A 23,385-nucleotide genomic window follows, 5' to 3' on the forward strand; every position below is an offset into this window, starting at 1 on the left:
GGGGTATTGATTTTGTAGCTGCGCTAAATAACCTTTGCTTTTTGCGTCCCTTGGTCTCAGTCCTAGCCATTTCCTATCCACCATGTGGCTAATTTGTCCTTTCTGTAACAGACCCCCTAGACTGTGTCTATGCGGTTGGGCAGAGGCGTGATAGGTAAACACTCCTGGCGGGAGACTACAGGCGCTGCAGCTACATCCAGGTTTCGTACTGGGAGCAGGTGCCGCCCCGCGGAACACTTACTTGCCCCGCCCTGCGGTGGAGCAGGGCGGTCTCAGCCGCCGGAACCGCCCTGGAATCCCGCCCCAATCCTGGGCGGTGCTTCGCTGTGAGTGCCGCTGCCACGGATTGGCTTCCAGGGTCCGGCCCCTCGGCCAATCAGGCGCGGGGGCGTTGTCTGGGGGCGGGGCTCTGGCCTCCTCTTGGCGAGTCCCGGATTTACCAGGGCCGGTGGGACCCCCTCGGGCTCCCGCCTTAGCATGCTGGCCGGGAGATCCGGTGAACATGGCCTCTGCTACTGCGGCTGCAGCACGACGGTGCCTCGGCCGGGCTCCCCCTCTCCTCTGGCGTGGCTACCAGACCGAGCGGGGCGTTTACGGCTACCGGCCGAGGAAGCCCGAGAGCCGCAAGCCCCAGGGCGCCCTGGAGCGCCCCCCAGGTCGGGGATGGGGCCCGGGCGGTGGGAGCGAGGGCTGCGACGCAGAAGCCTCCCCTGGCCGATTTGCGGTGGGGTGTCGGGGTCGGGGAACCGGCCGCCGGCCTGAACGCGCGGCCGGTGGGGAGGAGGGGGAGGTGAGGGGAGTAGAGGGTAGGTGTGGGTGCTCAGTGTTGGGGTCATCCCCTGTCCAGCCTCTGTAACTGAGGATCCTTGAGGTCCACGCTTGGGTGGTCTTCCCATCTTGCTGGTCCGGACCTGGTTTTGGAAGGGCTTTTCTTTCCTTTGTTGGAAACGTGTGAGAAACTCTTTCTTTCCTTTTTTTTTTTTTTTTTTGAGACGGAGTCTCGCTCTGTGGCCCAGGCTGGAGTGCAGTGCTGCGACCACAGCTCCCTGCAGCCTCGAACTCCTGGGCTCAGGCTATCCTTCCACCTCAGCGTCCTGAGTAGCTGGGGACACAGAGGGATGAGCACGCCCGGCTTTTTTTTTTTCATTTTTAGTAGAGATGGGGTCCCACCATGTTGCCCAGGCTGGTCTTGAACTCTTGAGCTCAAGCTGATCCTGCAGCCTCGGCCTCCCAACGTGTTGGGATTACAGGCTGAGCCACTGCACCCAACCTAGAAAACCAGCTCTTTAATGAGGCGGAGCTGTGGGAGAAGTAAAGTTTTAAGGTCTCCCAAGGATACATTTCCAGGACCATCTCTGAGGCTTTTGTGTGAGCAGGTGGGGGGTCCAAGACTGCACTGCTTGGGAGAAGTGGGCAGTTAGTTCCAGTCTTGGAAGACAGCATGATATTTATTATGTATTTGTCTCCTTGTAGCTAGTCTATTACTTTAATTTCAGAGTTTAACTCTTAACTCTGCTGAATTTGGAACTATGTGCTGGTGGGGTTTCTTTCTTTTCCTTTTAGCCACTCTATTGACACCTCGATATGTGCTGGTGGTTTTAATGAATTAACAGTCATGAATATCAGCTTTTGGAACTTCTGTTGCATGCTCATTTGCGAGACTAATTTTGAGTATTTGGTTTATGCTCCAAAATTATTTTATCATTATTTATCCTCACGGAGTAGAAGATAAATACAGATTGCTTATTAGAGGAAAATCATTTGGCATCTTTGATCTGATCATTAGATTAACGTTGAAGATCCCCTTCAGCATCTGGGCACCTGACCTTTGAATGTTCCATCAATCACACACTAGAACTTCAATATTTTGCTCTTCACTTCAGAGGGCATTTAAAATAAACCTCATATCTCTGTCTCTCTCTCTTTTTTTAATCCTAAAATGGAGTCTGCTTTGACGCCCAGGCTGGAGTGCAGTGGCACGATCTTGGCTCACTGCAACCTCTGACTCCTGGGTTCAAGCGATTGTCCTGCCCCAGTGTTCCGAGTAGCTGGGATTACAGGCACCCGCCACCATGCCTAGCTAATTTTTGTATTTTTAGTAGAGATGGGGTTTCACCATGTTGGCTAGGCTGGTCTTGAACTCCCGACGTGAAGTGATCCACTGGCCTTGGCCTCCTAAAGTGCTGCGATTACAGGCATGAGCCACCGTGCCTGGCCAAGAGGGTACCTCCTTTTTGCAGAGCCGAATTCCCCTTCCTGTTTACTTGCTCATTAGGGAGCTCCAACTTGACTTCATCTTTCTTCTTGGGCCTTCCTGAAAGTGACAAGAAACAATGAACATACACTCCTGAGCTACAGGTTTCAAGGGCATGTAGTCTGCCTCAGTTTCACCAAGTGTTTTGTCCTGTAGCATAACACTGCCCATCAGCTTTCTAGGTGGAAATACTTGTGTCCTTGGTACCCATTGCCTGGCTGCTAATCCAATGCCATATATATTTTTAGGCTCTGTTAGGGCAGCAAACCACCTCTGGTACCAAATTCTGTATTAGATTGGAAGAGTTCAGGTGCTGTGATATACAAAGAGAAGGGATATCATCTTTCCTTCCCCTTAAGGTCATGACCCAGAAGTTGCATACATTGCTGCTACGTTCTCATTGTCCAAAACTTAGTCACATGGCCACCAGGTTATGGGGAAGGCTGGGAGGTGGCTCTTTATTCTGGGTGGCCATATACTGGGCTTTCTATTACTATCAAAGGGAGGGTTCAGAATGGAAGATGGGAATCGTAGCAGTCTCTGCCACAGAGGTATTATAGTAATCTGAGATGAGCAATCCACCTTTACCTTTTTCACCTCATATTTCACATCAAATCTTTTTATTTTTTAAATTTTATTTATTAGGCCAGACGTGGTGGCTCATGCCTGTAATCCCTGCACTTTGGGAGGCTGAGGTGGGCGGATCACGAGGTCAGGAGTTCAAGACTAGCCTGGCCAACATGGTGAAACCTCGTCTCTAGCAAAAATACAAAAATTAGCTGGGTGTGGTGGCAGACGTGGGGCCAGGCGCAGTGACTCATGCCTGTAATCCCTGCACTTTGGGAGGCTGAGGCAGACAGATCACTTGAGACAGGGTCTTGCCATGTTGCCCAGGCTGGTCTCGAACTCCTGTCCTCAGGTGATATGCCTGCCTCGGCCCCCTAAAGTGTTGGGATTAATTTATACTTCCTAAGGAATGAAAAGAGGGTTCTATATACGCAATTTATTTGTGACATATAGTACATTTGCATTTTGTATGTGCAAACATAACATTAATTATCAAGTATCTTTATATGTTAGGCAACATATTAAACTATTAATGTGTTTTATTTTTATTTTTTGAGACGAGGTCTTGCTATGTCACCTAGTCTGGAGTGCGGTGGTGCAGTCACAGCTCACTTCAGCGTGCGCCTGGTTCACTGGTCTTTCTTCATATGTTTATCTTCTTCATATGTTTATCACCGCGCCTGGTTCACTGGCCTTCTTTCTTCATATGTTTATCTTGGCTAAAATAAATGTCTACATAGGATGACCACATCATTCACTAAGACTTCTCTTGTGTTAAGGCTTTAAAGAGATATTGAGGCTGGGTGTGGTGGCTCATGCCTGTAATCCCAGCACTTTGGGAGGCTGAGCTGGGAAGATCACTTGAGGCCAGAAGTTCCAGACCAGCCTGGTTGACATGGTGAAACCCCATCTGTACTAAAAATACAAAAATTGACCTGGTGGTGTGTGCCTATACCGGCTACTTGGGAGGCCGAGTCAGGAGAATCACTTGAACCTGGGAGGCTGAGGTTGCAATGAGCTGAGATCACGCCACTGCACTCCAGCCTGGGTGACAGAGCAAGACTCTGTCTCAATAAATAAATAAATAAATAAATAAATACAAATAAATAAATAATTAAATAGATATTGAATTTGCCTCTAGTAACCTTTTGGATGGCAGTGGTTTCACTAGTTACAATTTGACCGATGATGAGTGTTCTTTGTAACTAGGTATTTGTAACAGCTTGTACTTTCACCTCTGTAAACCTCAATTTCCAAGGAAACTTGAATTTATTTATCAACAATGCCAATTTAAAATGGAGGTGGGTTTAGGAGTAGTGATTCACGGGTGTTCTTTTTTTTTTTTTTGAGATGTAGTTTCGCTTTTGTTGCCGAGGCTGGAGTGCAATGGCACGATCTCAACTCACCACAACCTCCGCCTCCTGGGTTCAAGTGATTCTCCTGCCTCAGCCTCCTGAGTAGCTAGTACTACAGGCATGCACCACCACGCCTGGCTAATTTTGTATTTTTAGTAGAGACAGGGTTTCTCCGTGTTGGTCAGGCTGGTCTCAAACTCCAGACCTCAGGTGATCCACCCACCTCGGCCTCCCAAAGTGCTGGGATTACAGCCATGCGCCACTGCGCCCGACCTGTTTATTTGTTTTTTTGAGACACAGTCACTCCGTGGCCCAGGCTGGAGTGCAGTGGGGCGATTTTGGCTCACTGCAACCTATGCCTCCTGGGTTCAAGTGATTTTCCTGCCTCAGTCTCCTGATTAGCTGAGATTACGGGCATGTGCCACCCCACCCAGCTAATTTTTATGTTTTTAGTAGAGACGTGGTTTCACCATGTTGGCCAGGGTGTTATGAAACTCCTGACCTCAAGTGACCCACCAACCTCTGCCTCCCAAAGTTCTGGGATTATAGGCATGAGCCACTGCACCTAGTCCATGAAAATATTAGCTCTTTTACTTTTTTTTTTGGACAGAGTCTTGCTCTGTCACCCAGGCGGGAGTGCAGTAGCATGATTTCGGCTACTACAACCTCTACCTCGCTGGTTTAAGAGATTCTCCTGCCTCAGCCTCTTGAGTAGCTGGAACTACAGGTGCTCACCACCATGCCTGGCTAATGTTTGTATTTTTAGTAGAAACAGGGTTTCACATGTTGGCCAGGCTAGTCTTGAACTCCAGAGCTCAAGCCATCTGCCCTCAACCAGGCTTTTCTGAAGACCGCAGTCTCTGGCTAGCTCTTTTCTCATAAGCTATCACTCAATTCTGAGTTTCAAAATCTGGAAAAGCTCAGTCTGGCCCAGCTTGACTCAGCCTTTCCAGCAGGAAGGCAGACTGGAGTAATGCGTGCATCCCCACCGGGCCCCACGGCTTGGCATGGGAGGGTGCAAAGTGAGGGAGAAAAAGCTGCTTCAGCTCTTGTACTCTAAGTTTGAGGGCTCTGAAAAGCTTTTATCATGAAGCATGACTCTTGATCTCAGAACTTCATTCAAATAATAACAAATATTTCTTGAGCGTCTACCATGTGTTAGTCTTCTGAGCCAGAAGCATGCTTCCGATATTCTCCTTTTTTTAAAAATTTTTTTAGACAGAGTGTTGCTCTGTCACCCAGGCTGGAGTGCAATGGCACGATCTCAACTCACTGCAACCTCTGCCTCCTGGGTTCAAGCAATTCTCCTGCCTCAGCCTCCTGAGTAGCTGGGACTACAGGTGCCCGCCACCATGCCTGGCTAATTTTTTGTATTTTTAGTAGAGACAGGGTTTCACTGTGTTAGCCAGGATGGTTTCGATCTCATGACTTTGTGATCCGCCTGCCTCAGCCTCCCAAAGTGCTGGGATTACAGGCGTGAGCCACTGCGCCCGGCCTCTCCTTTATTTTTAAGAGGAGTGCAGGCGTGTTATCTGCTGTTGTTTTCTCTATTCTCTCTGGCTTCGTTAGGGACTTAAACATCAAATCTAATTCCTGTGACCTTTTGCAGATATTATGAACAGTAAACTGTTTGGGCGGTATTACGCCTAACATAAAGGTATTCATTTTTCTCTTACAGTAATTCTTTCATTTCTGCAGTAATAGAAAGTTTTGTTTTTGTTTTTGTTTTTTGTTTTCTTTGAGACACTCTGTGTTGCCCAGGCTGAATGCAGTGGCACAATTACAGTTACCACAGCCTCAAACTCCTGGGCTGAAGTGATCCTCCCACCTCAGTCTCCTCAGTAGCTGAGATCACAGGCACGCGCCACCACATCCAGCTAATTTTTGTATTTTTTTGTTTTGTTTTTGAGATGGAGTCTCAGTCTCACTCTGTCGCCCAGGCTGGAGTGCAGTGGCACGATCTCTGCTCACTGCAAGCTCCGCCTCCCGGGTTCACGCCATTCTCCTGCTTCACCCTCCTGTGTAGCCAAGACTACAGGCGCCCGCCACCATGCCCGGCTAATTTTTTTTGTATGTTTAGTAGAGATGGGGTTTCAGCGTGTTAGCCAGGATGGTCTCGATCTCCTGACCTTGTGATCCGTCCACCTCGGTCTCCCAAAATGCTGGGATTACAGGCGTGAGCCACTGCGCCTGTCCAATTTTTGTATTTTTTGTAGAGACAGGGTCTCACTCTGTTGCCCAGGCTGGTCTCAAACCCTTGACCTCAAGAGGTCCTCCTGCCCCAGCCTCCCAAAGTGTGTGAGCCACAGTGGCCATCCAGTCATAGGAAGTATTTTATGAATAATTCTGTTACTGTGCTCTCATTCTTTTAAATTTTATTTTTATTTATTTATGTTTGTATCCTTCCAGGGAAAAAGAATGAAATCTTTTAATTTCGTTCTTTATTATAAAGGTAATACAGTTGAAGTACGTTTTATCTAGAGCATTTGAAATTGGAACTTGATCAGTTAATTCCATTTATTTTTATTTTGCTTCTTTTTTTTACTTCTTTTGTTTTTTCTTTTAAAACAATTTTGACAGAGTGAGACTCCGTCTCAAAAAATAAATAAATAAATAAAGCAATCTGAATGCAAAATCTCTAGATTTTTCTGATTTCTCCCCCTAATTTTACTTTTTCCCACAGCAACAGTCTTAGGGACAAATAGAACTGATTCTTATAAGCACAAAGTGAACTGATGAGAGCAGTGCTGCATATGCTAGAGAGAAGCCACAAACCAAAGCTTTTAGAGTGCATCAGGCAGCAAGTCCGCTAAATGGCTGCATTTGAAAGAGCTTTATTGCCGGGTGTGGTGGCTCACGCCTGTAATCCCAGCACTTTGGGAGGCCGTGGTGGGTGGATCACGAGGTCAGGAGATACAGACTATCCTGGCTAACACGATGAAACCCCGTCTCTACTAAAAATACAAAAAATTAGCTGGATGTGGTGGCACAGGCCTGTAGTCCCAGCTACTCGGGAGGCTGAGGCAGGAGAATCGCTTGAACCCAGGAGGCAGAGGTTGCAGTGAGCCGAGATGGTGCCACTGCACTCCAGCCTTGGCAACAGAGCAAGACTCTGTCTCAAAAAAAAATCATAAATAAAAAAATATAAAAAAGAGCTTTATTGTACATGTTCACTGTGGAAAACTGCGAGAATACAGTAAGCAAAAAATAACACGTCTGCCTGGGTGTGATGACGAGCACCTGTAATCCCAGCTACTTGGGAGGCTGAGGCAGGAGGATCTCTTGAGCCCAGGAGTTTGAGTCCAGCCTGGGTAATATAGCCAGACCCTGTTTCTTTTTTTTTCTTTCTTTTTTTTTGGGGACGGAGTTTCGCTGTGTCGCCCAGCCTGGAGTGCCGTGACGCGATCTCAGGTCACTGCAAGCTCTGCCTCATGGGTTTACACCATTCTCCTGCCTCAGCCTCCTGAGTAGCTGGGACTACAGGCACCCGCCACCACGCCCGGCTAATTTTTTGTATTTTTAGTAGAGACGGGGTTTCACCGTGTTAGCTAAGACAGTCTTGATCTCCTGACCTCGTGATCCTCCTGCCTCCGCCTCCCAAAGTGCTAGGGTTACAGACGTGAGCCACCAAGCCTGGCCAGCCAGACCCTGTTTCTGATGAAAAAAAAAAAAAAAAAGGAAGAAAAAAGAACAAGTCAGCAATTTCTACATAGGATTATCACTTAAATTTTTGATCGGTTTCTTTTGTTTATGAAATATATATGTGTGCATATATGTAAGTATATATAATTACATATACTAATACATATACTATAAGATAAAATATATATTATAAACTACTCATATGTACATACACAGTGTAACAGTGTAGGTGCATGCTTTGTATATTGTGGTCATTCATTAAGTATTTTTTGTTTTTTTTTTGAGACGGAGTTTCACGCTCATCACTCAGGCTGGAGTGCAATGGCACAACCTCGGATCACTGCAACCTCTGCTTCCTGGGTTCAAGCAATTCTCCTGCTTCATCCTCCTGAGTAGCTAGGATTACAGGCATCTGCCACCAGGCCTGGCTAATTTCTTGTTTTTAGTAGAGACAGGGTTTCACCATGTGGGCCAGGCCTATCTCAAACTCCTGACCTCAGGTGATGAGGTCACCTTGGCCCGCCTTGGCCTCCCAAAGTGCTGGGATTACAGGCGTGAGCCACTGTGCCCAGCCATTCATAAGTCTGGATGCTTTTTCATCAATCATTCTTCTACAATATTATTTTTTAATGGCTGTCGGCAATTTGAGATGAGTTAATGCCATTGCTTGTCCCTCAGAGGATGGGTTTATAAAGAGAGAACTAATGATAGGGAGATGTCAGTGAAGAATGAGGAGGGCCTACCTTTGTCTTCAAGATTGGAGGGTGCGGGTGAGGGCCACTGAGTACCTTCACATTGTACTCATGCTCTCTAGGGACAGCCAAGTTCTGATTAAGCCCAGGAGCGTGAGGAACGTTCAGAGAGGTTTGTTTTTTCATGAAACAGAGTGCCAGAGGTCTTGGTGGAAGGAGGTGGAGACAGAGAGGGAAGGGGTTGGAGATAGGGTTGGTGGAAGAAGAAACCTGCTTGAAGAAATGGTAGTCTGAGGGAGCATGCGTTGCCAGGGTGAATGGAGGATGTGCCTGTCATGAGAGAGGACTTCCTCTCTGCTGGTGCCAAACTGCTACATGCCTAATGTTCTTTGTGGCAAGGAGGGTTATTTTGTGCCAACTTCTGTGTCAGTATTCTAGTGCATCATTAGCAGCCTGGCTAGTGAGTAGTTAGAAATAGAAGCAGTGGGCCGGGCACAGTGGCTCACGCCTGTAATCTCAGCACTTTGGGAGGCCGAGACAGGTGGATCACCTGAGGTCAGGAGTTGGAGACCAGCCTGGCCAATGTGGTGAAACCTCGTCTCTACTAAAAGTACAAAAATTAGCCAGGTGTGGTGGCATGTGCCTGTAATCCCAGCTACTCCGGAGACTGAGATGGGAGAATTGCTTGAATCTGGGAAACAGAGGTTGCAATGAGCCATGATCGTGCCACTGCACTCTAGCCTGGGCGACAGAGCAAGACTCCATCTCAGAAAACCAAAACCAAAAAAAAACCCACAAAAATTAGCCGGGCGTGGCAGCACGCGCCTGCAACCCCAGCTACTTGGAGGCTGAGGCAGGATAATCACTTGCACCCAGAAGGCGGAGGCTGCAGTGAGCTGAGATTGTGTCACTGCACTCCAGCCTGGGTGACAGAGAGAGACTCCGTCTCAAAAAAAAAGAAAAAGAAATATAAGCAGTGATCTCTAGGCGTTGACACGGGTTCTTCTCTAAGGGGATGTTTTCTTTTTTCTTTTTTTGAGACAAGGTCTTGCTCTGTCACACAGGCTGGAGTGCAGTGGCACCATCTCGGCTCACTGCAACGTCTACTTCCCAGGTTCCAGCGATTCTCCTGCCTCAGCCTCCACAGGCACATATGACCACACCCGACTAATTTTTGTATTTTTAGTAGAGATGGGATTTCACCATATTGGCCAGACTGGTCTTTAACTCCTGACCTCAAGTAACCCACTGGCCTCGGCCTCTGAGGGGACGTTTTCAATATGGCCGCTGGTTTGCAATGGGAATGGGGATTGCCCTATATATTTGCTATTGTTCTTATACCACTAATCATGAGTTGGAGGGAGATCGCTCAGAGAGAAAGTAGACTGAGAAGGCGGCCTTGGGCAGAGCTGGGGAGTACCAATATTTTATGTATTTTATTTTTTAGATATGGGATCTTGCTCTCTCACCCAGGCTAGAGTGCAGTGGTGAGATTGCAGCTCACTGCAGCCTCGAACTCCTGAGTTCAAGCTCCTCCCTCAGCCTCTTGAGTCGTTGGGATTATAGGTGTGCACTACCATGCCTGGCTACCAATATTTAGAGATGGGCAAAGAGAAGTCCCCCAAAAGTGACTGAGGTTGAGTGGCTCTGGAGTTAGAAAGAAAACCAGGTTCCTGCAATGCTGTACAGCCAGGGATGAATATGTTCTTAAAAGGAGAGAGTGGGAGCCGGGTGCGGTGGCTCACGCCTGTAATCCCAGCGCTTTGGGAGACTGAAGGGGGTGGATCACAAGGTCAGGAGATCAAGACCATCCTGGCCAACATGGTGAAACCCTATCTCTACTAAAATACAAAAAATTAGCCGGGTATGGTGGCACGCACCCGTAGTCCTAGCTACTCGGGAGGCTGAGGCAGGGGAATAACTTGAACCCGGGAGGCAGAGATTGCAGTGAGCCGAGATTGCGCCACTGCACTCCAGCCTGGCGACAGAGTGAGAATCCGTCTCAAGAAAAAAAAAAATAAAAGGTGAGAGTGGCCCACAGGGACGTGCTTTAGACATAGTCTACTTCAATGACAGCGATGGAGAACTTGAATAAGGTTCAAAATAGAACCCTTAGCAATTTATAGGACTAACCCCCAGGCTGAAATCAGTTTGTTTCCTGGGATGGTTTGATTCATTTATTTGACCTATTATGGCTTCACCTAACTGCTGTATTAGTGCAAACACATCCTGTGTGTGTTCAATACCTCTCTGTTCTTTCCTCACTAAACCTGCTACAAGAGGTGTGCTTTGGCTGGGCAAGGTGGCTCACGCCTGTAATCCCAGCACTTTGGGAGGCCGAGGTGGGTGGATCACAGCATCAGGAGATCGAGACCATCCTGTCTCTACTAAAAATAGAAAAAATTAGCTGGGCGTGGTGGCGGACGCCTGTGGGCGCCTGTAGTCCCAGCTACTCAGGAGGCTGAAGAAGGAGAATGGCGTGAACCCGGGAGGCGGAGCTTGCAGTGAGCCAGGATCATGCCACTGCACTCCAGCCTGGGCGACAGAGCAAGACTCCGTCTCAAAAAAAAAAAAAAAAAAGTGTGCTTTGGCAGTGCATAGAATACAAACCCAAGTGCATGGGTGGCTCTGAAATCATTCCACAGCAACACTTGTTCATAAAATGGACCTTGGACCTTATAAGTTTTAAAATATGTGGGCCGGGTACGTTGGTTCATGCCTGTAATCCCAGCACTTCAGGAGGCATGGCAGGTGGATCACGAGGTCAGGAGATCAAGACTATCCTGGCTAACACAGTGAAACCCCATCTCTACTAAAAATACAGAACATTAGCCAGGCATGGTGGTGGGAACCTGTGATCCCAGCTACTCGGGAGGTTGAGGCAGGAGAATGACTTGAACCCAGGAGGTGCAGGTTGCAGTGAGCCAAGATTGCACCACTGCACTCCAGCCTGGGCGACAGAGCAAGACAACGTCTCAAAAAAAAAAAAAAAAGAAGAAGTTTGAAAATATGCTAACAATTGTCTCTGGGTTCTGAAAATAAAAACACAAATTGTAAAAATGTGTTTTCTTGGCCTTCTTTGGGAGGCCAGGGTGAGTGAATCACTTGAGCTCAGGGGTTCAAGACCAACCTGGGCAACATGGTTAAACTCCATCTCGACCAAAAAAAAAAAAATTAGCCAGGTGTAGTAGTGCACGCCTGTAGTCCCAGCTACTCAGGAGACTGAGGCAGGAGGATCACTTGAGCCCAGGTTGCAGTGAGCTGTGATGGTTCTTGGCTGGGCGCGGTGGCTCACGCCTGTAATCCCAGCACTTTGGGAGGCCGAAGCGGGCGGATCACGAGGTCAGGAGATCGAGGCCATCCTGGCTAACACAGTGAAACCCCATCTCTACTAAAAATACAAAAAAATTAGCCGGGCTACTTGGGAGGCTGAGGCAGGAGAATGGCATGAACCCGGGAGGCAGAGCTTGCAGTGAGCCGAGATTGTGCCACTGCACTCCAGCCTGGGAGACAGAGCAAGACTCCGTCTCAAAAAAAAAAAAAAAAAAAAAAAAAAGGTTCTAACTGCACTCCAGCCTGGGCAATAGAGCAAGACCCTGTCTCTAAAATAAATAAATAAATAAAAAGTAAAGTGTCTAGGGCTTCAAGAGCTTCTTTGAAAAGCTGATTTTTGCGATTTGTAGTCATCTCCTAAACTGTTTGTATTTTTAAATTTTCCCCTGATTTAGTTGATCATGGCCTTGCCAGGTTGGTGACAGTATATCGCGAGCATGGTCATAAAGCTGCCAAAATCAACCCCCTCTTCACCGGACAAGCCCTGCTGGAGAATGTGCCTGAAATCCAAGCCCTGGTGCAGACACTGCAGGGACCCTTCCACACGGCAGGTATGGCTTCTGCACAGCAGGCGGGAGCTCGGAGCTGCACACCAGGCCAGGCTCCTGCCTCTGTTCTTGAAGAAGCGGCATCCCCACTGGAGCTGAGGCTCCCACAGGTGTGAGGAGACCCGAGGGGCACGTTGAAGTACGGTCAGGGAGGAGCATTCTTGGGATTCTAGAAGTTCTGAGGAGGCCTTTTTTCTCAAGGTTCAAAAACATTGAATTGGCTGGGCACAATGGCTGACACCCATAATCTCAGCTCTTTGGGAGCCCGAGGTGGGAGGGTCATTTGAGCCTAGGAGTTTGAGACCAACCTGGGCAACATAATGAGACTGTCTCTACCAAAAAAAAAAAAAAAAAAAAAAATTGCTGGGCATGGTGGTGCACGCCTATAGTTCCAGGCACTCCGGAGGTAGAGATGAGAGGATTGCTTGAGCCTGGGAGGTCAAGGCTGCAGTGAGCCTTGATCGTGCCTCTGCACTCCAGCCTGGGCAACAGAGTGAGACCCTGTCTGAAAAAACAAACAAACAAAAAACCTCGAACTCTAAAGTGCCATATGCTTGGCATATGTCAATTTATTCTCAAAATTACTCCCAAAAGTAGTTATTGTCCTCTTTATTTTGTAGATGGAGAAACAAAGAGAACTTATATAACTCATAGCTGCTCAGTGGCAGAGGTGGGGTGAAATCCAGGGCTGCTTCCATTCCAAAGCTGGCACCCCCTCATTCTGTTTTCTTTCCCAGCCTGGGAACTTAGAAAAAGTTGGGCCTGCATCATCAGTCATGATTTCAGGGTCCTACCTCATGTTACTTTTTGAAGTTAGTCTTGCAAGTATCAAATTCTGATTGTGTGTATCAGTGAGTCATGTTTCAGTCATCTAATGCCGTGTAATAAACTACCCCAAGACGTAATGGCATTTAAACCCTCAACGATCATTTTAGTGTCTCTTCGGGTTTGGGGGGTTACCTGGGCTTTGCAAGGTGGTAGTTTTCTCTCTTTTTTTCTCTCTTTGCAAGGTGGTAGTTTTCTCTATTTTTTTTTTTTTTGATACGGGCCTCCAAAGGCCCTTTTCTTGAGCCTCTGCAGAAAGAACTGATTCTTCAGCACCTCATAAAAGCAAACAAGTTAATGTGGAAAACATTAAGTGACATGATTAATGGCTCAGTTGGAATATAGTGGTGATGCATCTAACTTCCTCAAAAGACCAATACTTTAAATCTTTTTATACAAAAAAGAAATACAATAAACTTTGTTGTAAGAAACCATAAGTTGACCGGATGCAGTGGCTCACGCTGGTAATCCCAGCACTTTGGGAGGCTGAGGTAGGCAGATCACGAGGTCAGGAGATCGAGACCATCCTGGCTAACACAGTGAAACCCCGTCTCTACTAAAAAAAGTACAAAAAAATTGGCTGAGCGTGGTAGCAGGCACCTGTAAGTCCCAGCTACTCGGGAGGCTGAGGCAAAAAAAAGGAGCCTCTAATAGCAAGGCGTGAACTCGGGAAGCGGAGCTTGCAGTGAGCCAAGATCGCGCCACTGCACTCCAGCCTGTGCGACAGAGCGAGACTCCGTCTCAAAAAAAAAAAAAAGAAACCATAAGCCAGAGGTGTCCAATCTTTTGGCTTCCCTGGGCCACATTGGAATTAGAATTGTCTTGGGCCATACATAAAATACGCTAACACTAATCATAGCTAATGAGCTAAAAAAAAAATTCACAAAGAAAATCTCACAGTGTTTTAAGAAAGTTTATTCATTTGTGTTGGGCCACATTCAAAGCTGTCCTGGGCCACATGCAGCCTGTGGGGGTTGGGTTGGACAAGCTTGCTAAGCAATATAAAGTAAAGGTTGGGGCTGGGTGTGGTGGCTTATGCCTGTAATCTCAGCACTTTGGGAGGCCGAGGCAAGAGGATCACCTGAGGACAGGAGTTCGAGACCAGCCTGGCCAAGATGGTGAAACCCCATCTATACTAAAAATACAAAAATTAGCCAGACATGGTGGTATGCATGTGTAGTCCCAGCTACTTGGGAGGCTGAGGCAGGAGAATCACTTGAATCTGGGAGGCAGAGGTTGCAGTGAGCCAAGATCGTGCTACTGCACTCCAGCCTAGGCAACAACAGCAAAAACTCCATCACACACACACACACGAAAGAAATTACTGTAGAAACAAAACTTGGTATAAAGCAGCAGCAGGCTCTGTCCTTGTGAAGGAAGTGGGGGTTTTCCCTCCTTCTAGTTTTACTACTTCATGACCTTTGACCACATTTTTAGTTTTTTCTTTAGAAAAAAATCTAGATAAGCATTAATAATGGCCCAAGTTATTTATTTATTTATTTATTTATTTATTTATTTATTTTGGGACAGAGCCTTGCTCTGTCACCCAGGCTCGAGTGCAGTGGTGTGATCTCGGCTCACTGCAACCTCTGCCTCCTGGGTTCAAGCAATTCTCCTGCCTCAGTCTCTCGAGTAGCTGGGACTACAGGTGCACGCTACCATGCCTGGCTAATTTTTGTAATTTTTTAGTAGAGACGGGGTTTTACCATATTGGTCAGGCTGGACTCGAACTCCTGACCTCAGGAGATCCACCCGCCTTGCCTCCCAAAGTGTTGGGATTACAGGCGTGAGCCATGGCACCCAGCTGATAATGACCCAAGTTATTAAGAACAAAGCACTCTGCGCTGAAGTAATTATTTTGGTATGTTCCAGAATTAACTTGCCACATGATTATTTTTTAAAATGACCCCTTTGATTGTATTTCACAGGATTATTGAACATGGGGAAGGAAGAGGCCTCACTTGAGGAAGTGTTAGTCTATCTCAATCAAATCTACTGTGGGCAGATTTCTATTGAAACCTCCCAACTTCAGAGCCAGGAGGAGAAAGACTGGTTTGCCAAGCGGTTTGAGGAACTGCAAAAGGAGACGTTTACCACAGAAGAGCGAAAACATCTGTCGAAACTAATGCTGGAATCTCAGGTAAAAAGGAGCATCTAGGCCGGGCGCGGTGGCTCATGCCTGTAATCCCAGCACTTTGGGATGCCGAGGCGGGCGGATCACCTGAGGTCAGGAGTTCAAGACCAGCCTGACCAACATGGAGAAACCCCATCTCTACTAAAAATACAAAAATTAGCCAGGCGTGGTGGTGCATGCCTGTAATCCTAGCTACTGGTGAGGCTGAGGCAGGAGAATTGCTTGAACCCAGGAGGCAGAGGTTGCAGTGAGCCGAGATCGCACCATTGCACTCCAGCCTGGGTAACAAGAGCGAAACACCTTCTCAAAAAAAAAAGGAGCATTTAATAGCAAGGGCATAGGTTAGCCTCACTGCCTATAAAGATATATAGCCTGGCTGACATAGAGAAACCCCGTCTCTACTAAAAATACAAAAATTAGCCAGGAATGATGGTGCACACCTGTAATCCCAGCTAATCAGGAGGCTGAGGCATGAGAATCCCTGGAACCTCAGAGGTGGAGGCTGCAGTGAGCTGAGATCGCGCCACTGCACTCCAGCCTGGGTGACAGAGCGAGACTCTGTCTCAAAAAAAAAAAAGATATATAACTACTGAAGAGAGGGAATTGAGCCATTAACTCTAAACTTAAATCTCTCATTACTTCAACACAACAGATCATATAACACACACCATTTTATTATTTTATTTTTCCTCAGAGATCCTTGTTCTGAGCACATCACTTTATTCTAAGTAACAAAATGTTGGTTGCCAAAATATTGACCTATTGGCTCTCCTCAAAGTACTTCTCGTGTATGTGTCTACTCACTCTATAAAAGATGACAAGATCCTTAAGACCTTACTTCTGACTGAGCACAGTGGCTCGTGCCTGTCATCCCAGCCCTTTGGGAGGCTGAGGTGGGCGTATTGCTTGAGGTCAGGAGTTCGAGACCAACCTGGCCAACATGGTGAAACCCCGTGTCTACTAAAAAAAAAAAAAAATACAAAAAATTAGCTTGGTGTGGTGGAGCATACCTGCAGTCCCAACTACTTGGGAAACTGAGGCAGGAGAATCGCTTGAACCCAGGAGGCGGAGGTTGCCGTGAGCTGAGATCACACCACTGCAGTGAGCTGAGATTGCACCACTGCACTCCAGTCTGGGCAACAGAGCAAGACTGTCCAAAACAAACAAACAAACAAAAAACAAACAAACAAACAAAAATAGTTCTTAAGGTTTTATTTATTTATTTATTTATTTATTTTTATTTTTTTGAGACGGAGTCTCGCCCTGTTGCCCAAGTAGCTGGGATTACAGGTGTGTGCCACCACACCTGGCTAATTTTTGTATTTTTAGTAGAGATGGGGTTTCATCATGTTGGCCAAGATGGTCTCGATCTCTTGACTTCATGATCCGCCTGCCTCGGCCTCCCAAAGTGCTGGGAATACAGTCATGAGCCACCACACCCGGCCTTTAAAAAAAATTTTTTTTTAAAATTTATTTTTCTTTTCTTTTCTTTTCTTTTTTTTTTTTTTTTTTGAGGTGGATTCTCCCTGTCGCCCACGCTGGAGTGCAGTGGTGTGATCTCAGCTCATTGTAACCTCCGCCTCCCAGGTTCAAGCCATTCTCCTGCCTCAGCCTCCCAACTAGCTGGGACTACAGGCGCGTGCCATGATGCCTGGCTAATTTTTTGTATTTTTAGTAGAGTGGGGTTTCACTGTGTTAGTCAGGATGGTCTCGATCGCCTGACCTCGTGATTCACCCCCCTCAGCCTCCCAAAGTGCTGGAATTACAGGTGTGAGCCACCGCGCCCAGCCTTAAATGTGTTAGCTAGGATGGTCTCAATCTCCTGACCTCGTGATCTGCCCACCTTGGCCTCCCAAAGTGCTGGGATTAAGGTGTGAGCCACTGCGACTGGCCTAAAATTTCTTTTAATATGTAAGAAAAAAAAGTCTTTTGATAACAGGACATACTGTCACCATTCAGGGCTATGTATAGTTGCAGTTCTTGAGACAGTCTTGCTCTGTCACCCAGGCTGGAGTGCAGTGGCACGATCTCGGCTTACTGCAACCTCCACCTCCTGGACTCAAGCAATTCTCCTGCCTCAGCCTCCTGAGTAGCTGGGAATACAGGTGCGTGTTACCACACCTGGCTAATTTTTATATTTTCAGTAGAGACGGTGTTTCACCATGTTGGCCAAGTCTTGAACCCTTGGCCTCAAGTGATTCACCCACCTCAGCCTCCCAAAGTGCTGGGATTACAGATGTGAACCACCATGCCTGGCCTGGTCTTGCTTCTTAAGAACTAAAGATACTTAAGTTCAGAACTTAACCTAAGATGATCAAAAGATGACATGTGGAAGAGAGGCTCGATACAAATAAATGGAACTGAACCTCTTTTGGGGCTGTGACCAGGACTCTGGAATGTCAAGATGGCAAGAAGCCCCTTCCTAATGGTTTCGATAGTTGGATAGTTTGCAGCCTTGATTCGTACCATAGAGCCCCATGTGAAAACTGGGGTACTGGGAAGAGGCAGCAGAAATCTAAGGCCTGGCTTCCAGTCCAAAAGAACACACATTCTAAGGGGGTTTCCTTGGGGTGAGTTATTCTGCCGCTCAGGTTATTCTCCTTGGCCCCTTCTGCTGTCCGGGATGCTTGGGAAGCCATCCCGCTGTGTCCATGTTATGTCTCTCTCTGGGACATGTAGTATCTCTCTGGGACATGTAGTAAAGTGGCATTGCTATGGCTACTTGGGGAGTGTGAGGCCATCTCACAACACACACCGATTTATCTGCCGTCCACTGGAGAAGCTAGCTGTCTCCTGGCAGCTCACGTCTGATATGATGTTCTGCAGGAGTTTGACCACTTTCTGGCCACCAAGTTCTCGACAGTGAAGCGATATGGAGGCGAAGGGGCTGAAAGCATGATGGGCTTTTTCCATGAGCTGCTGAAAATGTCGGCCTACAGCGGGATCACTGATGTCATTATTGGGATGCCCCATAGAGGGAGGCTGAATTTATTGACAGGCCTTCTGCAGTTCCCTCCAGAGGTAAGGTTACTCGCTGTGTTTCTCAGTAGCACTATATGATTAATTGTAACAGAATAAAACTGCTGGTTTCATTCTGGTGATAAATGATGGTGATGGTGATGGCCGGGCACTGTGGCTCACACCTGCAATCCCAGCCTGTTGGGAGGATGAAGCAGGAGGATTGCTTGAATCTAGGAGTTTGAGACCATCCTGTGGAACAAAGTGAGACTTTGTCTCTACCAAAAATAAAATAAGTTAGCCAAGCATGGTGGCACGCACCTGTGTTCCCAGCTACTCAGGAGACTGAGGCCAGAGGATCACTTGAGTCCAGGAGTTTGAGGCTGCAGTGAACTATGATCTCACCACTGCACTCCAGGCTGGGCAACAAAGCAAAATGCTGCCTGAATATAAATAAATTTTTAAAAAGTAAAACTCTTGGTGATCATTCATTTTAGGAAGTCAACTAAGGCTGGGCAAGGTGGCTCACACCTGCAATCCCAGCACTTTGGGAGGCTAAGGCAAGAGGAGTGCTTGAGCCCAGGAGTTCAAGACCAGCTTGGGTAACCTCGCAAAACTCTGTCCCTACAAAAATAAAAATTAGGTGGCATGGTCTCTACAAACATAAAAATTAGGTGGTACACCTATGGTTCCAGTTACTCAGGAGGCTAGAATGAGAGGATCTCTTGAGTCCAGGAGACGGAGGCTACAGTGAGCCAAGACTGTGCCACTGCCCTCCAGCCTGGAAGACAGAGCCAGATCCTGTCTCAAAAAAAAAAAAAAGAGGAAAGGCAACTAAACATATGAGCAGTTGGTCCAGGAGGTAGCTTAGACAGTTTAGTTAATTGACAGAGCTGGTATTTGGATTGGTTTTCCATGTATTCTTACTTATTTATTTATTGAGACCTAATCTTGCTCTGTCACCCAGGCTGGAGTACAGTGGTGTGATCTTGGCTCACTGTAACCTCTGCCTCCCAGGTTCAAGTGATTCTTACGCCTCAGCCTCTCAACTAGCTGGGATTACAGGCGCCTGCCACCATGCCCGACTAATTTTTTTTATTTTTAATAGAGACGGGGTTTCACCATATTGGCCAGGCTGGTCCTGAACTCCTGACCTCAAGTGATCTTCCCACCTCAGCCTCCCAAAGTGCTGGAATTACAGGCATAAGCCACCACTCCTGGCTTTAAATTTTCTTTTTTGTTGTATGATTTCAACTCAGCACTTCTTCCCTAGTCTCCATTGTGATGAATGCCATTTTTTTCCTTTTGAATGTATCCACAATAGCTGATGTTCCGTAAAATGCGAGGCTTAAGTGAATTTCCAGAGAATTTCTCAGCCACTGGAGACGTCCTGTCTCACTTGACCTCCTCTGTGGACCTGGATTTTGGGGCGCACCATCCCCTCCACGTGACGATGCTGCCCAATCCCTCGCACCTGGAGGCCGTCAACCCCGTGGCCGTGGGCAAAACGCGCGGCAGGCAGCAGTCTCGCCAAGACGGCGATTACTCTCCAGACAACTCAGCCCAGCCGGGGGACAGGGTCATTTGCTTACAGGTACTTGGAGCTTCTGGAAGTGAGGCCAGAGGTGGGGAAAACTGGGAAGAATGTGTGGGTTGGGAGGGCTGAAAGCAGATGGCAGACATTCATGATGAAACTGAGATGACCTCTTGGAAAAAGATTCTGGGATTGTTTTAAAAATTAACAGGAGATTCATGAGGTTTAGTCTTCAGGCAACTGGCTTTAGCCTGGGGCTTCCACTTCTGTTTTCCTTGCTTGGCTCATGAATTAACTTAGGGGTATGGGCTGGCAAACCTGCTCCTTCTGAGAGCATAGATGTCATTATTTCTCTGGAAGTATGGCCTTCTTGGAAACTTTGTGGTATCCATACATCTAACAAAACAAGTGTGAAAAAAAAAAAGACTTTAAGTGTGGTTTTACTTCGTTTCTTGTTTACTTTATTATCTTTTCTTTTTTATGACTATTTTTTTTGAGACCGAGTCTCACTCTGTCGCTCAGACTGGAGTGTAGTGGCGAAATCTCAGCTCAGTGCAACCTCTGCCTCCTGGGTTCAAGTGATTCTCCTGCCTCAGCCTCCAGAGTAGCTGGAACTACAGGCACGTGCCACCACGCCCAGCTAATTTTTGTATTTTTAGTAGAGACAGGGTTTCACCATGTTGGCCAGCCTGGTCTCGAACTCCTGACCTCAAGTGATCCTCCCACCTCAGCCTCCCAAAGTGCTGAGATTACAGGCATGAGCCACTATACCTGGCCTTTTTTTTTTGCTTGTTTATTTTAAAATGAAGGTCTTTGGCATTAAGGCAAATAACAGAAATTATCAGTGTGGTTCGTTCTTCTTCTACCCTGTCTCCCAGTTTTTGGTAACACAACAAGTATCTTTTAGAGGTTTGGGCTGTGGTCATGTTTCTTCTGTGAGTATTCATTTAAATATGAACCTTTAACTACATGAGACCATGAATCCTGGATTTCAGAATCAGTCTTCAAATTCCACAGAAATACATAAATATATGAGGCAATCAAATATTCTATTATGTATATGAATAGCCATGTTATCCTATGCATTTTAATTTTTCACAGGCCAGAAACTTGCAGTGAATAAATGGGGAGTAGGCAGAATTGGATTTCATTATGATATGGCCGGCCCTCCCTCCCTTCCTTTCCTCCCTTCCTTCCTTCCTTCTTTTCCTCCCTTCCTTCCTTCCTTCTTTTCCTCCCTTCCTTCCTTCTTTTCCTCCCTTCCTTCCTTCCTTCTTTTCCTCCCTTCCTTCTTTCCTTCTTTTCCTTCCTTCCTTCCTTTTTCCTTCCTTCCTTCCTTCTTTCTCTCTCTTTCTTTCAACATGGGGTCTCAATCTTTTGTCCAGGCAGGAGTGCAATGGTGCAATCATAGCTCACTGCAGCCTCAAATGCCTGGGCTCAAGCAATCTTCCTGTCTCAGCCTCCCGAGTAGCTGGGCCTACAGGTGCGTGCCATCGTACCTGACTGATTTATTTTATTTTATTTTGGGGAGACATGATCTTGCTGGGTTGGCCAAGCTGGTTTCAAATTCCTAGCTTCAAGCAACCCTCCTGCCTTGGCCTCCCAAAGTGTAGATATTACAGGTGTGAACCACTGCACCTGGCCTGATAGGGTGTTTCTAAATAGAAATCTTGAAATCATTAGCCAGACATTCTGTTTACCTTTCACATAATTTATAATACTCTCTTTTGATCCTTCATTTTTACCCAGTACATTGAGCTGATCTTAAGATTGTGATGGCGGGCTCCTGTAGTCCCAGCTACGCGGGAGGCTGAGGCAGGAGAATGGCGTGAACCCGGGAGGTGGAGCTTGCAGTGAGCCGAGATTGCGCCACTGCACTCCCGCCTGGGCTACAGAGCAAGACTCTGTCTCAAAAAAAAAAAAAAAAAAAAAAAAAGATTGACTTCTGAAATAAAAGGTGAAAAGGCCATTTTCTTTAAAGTGGTGATAAATGAGCCTGGTCGCTGTGGCTCATGCCTGTAATCCCAGCACTTTGGGAGTCCAAAGAGGGTGGATCACCTGAGGTCAGAAGTTTGAGACCAGCCTGACCAACATGGTGAAACCCCGTCTCTACTAAAAATACAAAAAATTAGCCGGGTGTGGTGATGCATGCCTATAATCCCAGCTACTAGAGAAGCTGAGGCAGGAGAATCTCTTGAACCCGGGAGGCAGAGGATGCAGTGAGCTGAGACCGTGCCATTTCAGTCCAGCCTGGGTGAAAGAGCAAGACTCCGTCTCAAAAAAAAAAAAAAAAAAAAAAATTATTCCAACCTGAAAACCTAAATTTCTTAATCCCTTGTATTTCTTTTTTCCCCACCCCTCCCCTTGTCTCGTGATTTAGGTGCATGGTGATGCTTCTTTCTGTGGTCAAGGGATTGTTCCTGAAACATTCACACTGTCAAATCTCCCGCATTTCAGAATTGGTGGGAGTGTACATTTGATTGTTAATAACCAGCTGGGTTACACCACTCCAGCTGAAAGAGGAAGGTCTTCTTTATACTGCAGTGATATTGGTACGTAACACGGGGAGGAAATGATGTTGCTGAAGCCGACATGGAATTCCTAGGGAAATCTCTGGTGCACACACAACAATGAGCCTCACTGGTTATCCCTCCTTTCATTTAATTAATTAATTAATTAATTAATTTTTTTGAGATGGAGTCTTGCTCTGTCACCCAGGCTGTAGTGCAGCAGCACGATCTCAGCTCACTGCAACTTCTGCCTCCCGAGTTCAAGTGATTCTCTTGCCTCAGCCTCCTGATTAGCTGGGATCACATGTGTGCACCATCATGTCTGGCTAATTTTTTTTTTTTTTTTTAGATGAAGTCTCGCTCTGTTGCCCAGGCTGGAGTACATGATCTCGGCTTACTGCAACCTCCGCCTTTTGGGTTCAAGTGATTCTCGTGCCTCAGCCTCCCAAGTAGTTGGGACTACAGGTGTACACCACCACACCTGTCTAATTTTTGTATTTTTAGTAGAGACGGGGTTTCACCATGTTGGCAGGCTGGTCTCGAACTCCTGACCTCTGGTGATCCGCCTGCTTAGGCCTCCCAAAGTGCTGGGTATAACAGGCGTGAGCCACCATGCCCAGCCTATCAGTGTGGTTTTTAAATCCAAAGAAATAAGACAAGGATGGAGTCACAGTGTGCCATCTCAAATTTCTTATAACTGGATGGGTGATCTGGTACAAGTCAGAGATCAGCACAATGAGTACAACACCAGAGTCATTATCTCTAGGATATTCAAACTTGGAGCGCCCAGGGGCTTAGTGAAAAGGGATGTGTTCAACCACTAAACTTGGTAAAATAGTATAGTTAGAAATAAGATGTGAAGGCCGGGTGCGGTGGCTCACGTCTGTAATCCCAGCATTTTGGGAGGCCGAGGCAGGTGGATCACCTGAGCTTGGGAGTTCGAGACCAGCCTGACCAACATGGAGAAACCCCGTCTCTAATAAAAACACAAAATTAGCCAGGCATGGTGGCGCGTGCCTGTAATCCCAGCTAC

General features: G+C 46.9%; 1 protein-coding gene across 3 annotated transcripts in view; it reads left to right on the forward strand.

The window, feature by feature from the left end:
* The first annotated feature begins 388 nt into the window (after positions 1–388).
* Positions 389–23,385, forward strand: part of DHTKD1 (dehydrogenase E1 and transketolase domain containing 1) — a 60,964-nt gene continuing 37,967 nt past the window's right edge. For 2 of the 3 annotated variants that reach the window (XM_054436023.2, XM_063669554.1), the window contains exons 1-6: positions 389–656; positions 12,239–12,394; positions 15,145–15,356; positions 18,177–18,371; positions 19,633–19,902; positions 22,223–22,394. In XM_054436023.2, the coding sequence (XP_054291998.1) occupies positions 503–656; positions 12,239–12,394; positions 15,145–15,356; positions 18,177–18,371; positions 19,633–19,902; positions 22,223–22,394 (1,159 nt within the window). In that variant the 5' untranslated portion in view covers positions 389–502. The remainder of the gene's footprint in view (positions 657–12,238; positions 12,395–15,144; positions 15,357–18,176; positions 18,372–19,632; positions 19,903–22,222; positions 22,395–23,385) is intronic. The other variant, XM_054436020.2, reaches the window with a different exon arrangement.

This window comes from Pongo pygmaeus, chromosome 8 (assembly GCF_028885625.2).
Source record: "Pongo pygmaeus isolate AG05252 chromosome 8, NHGRI_mPonPyg2-v2.0_pri, whole genome shotgun sequence".
Taxonomy (NCBI): domain Eukaryota; kingdom Metazoa; phylum Chordata; class Mammalia; order Primates; family Hominidae; genus Pongo; species Pongo pygmaeus.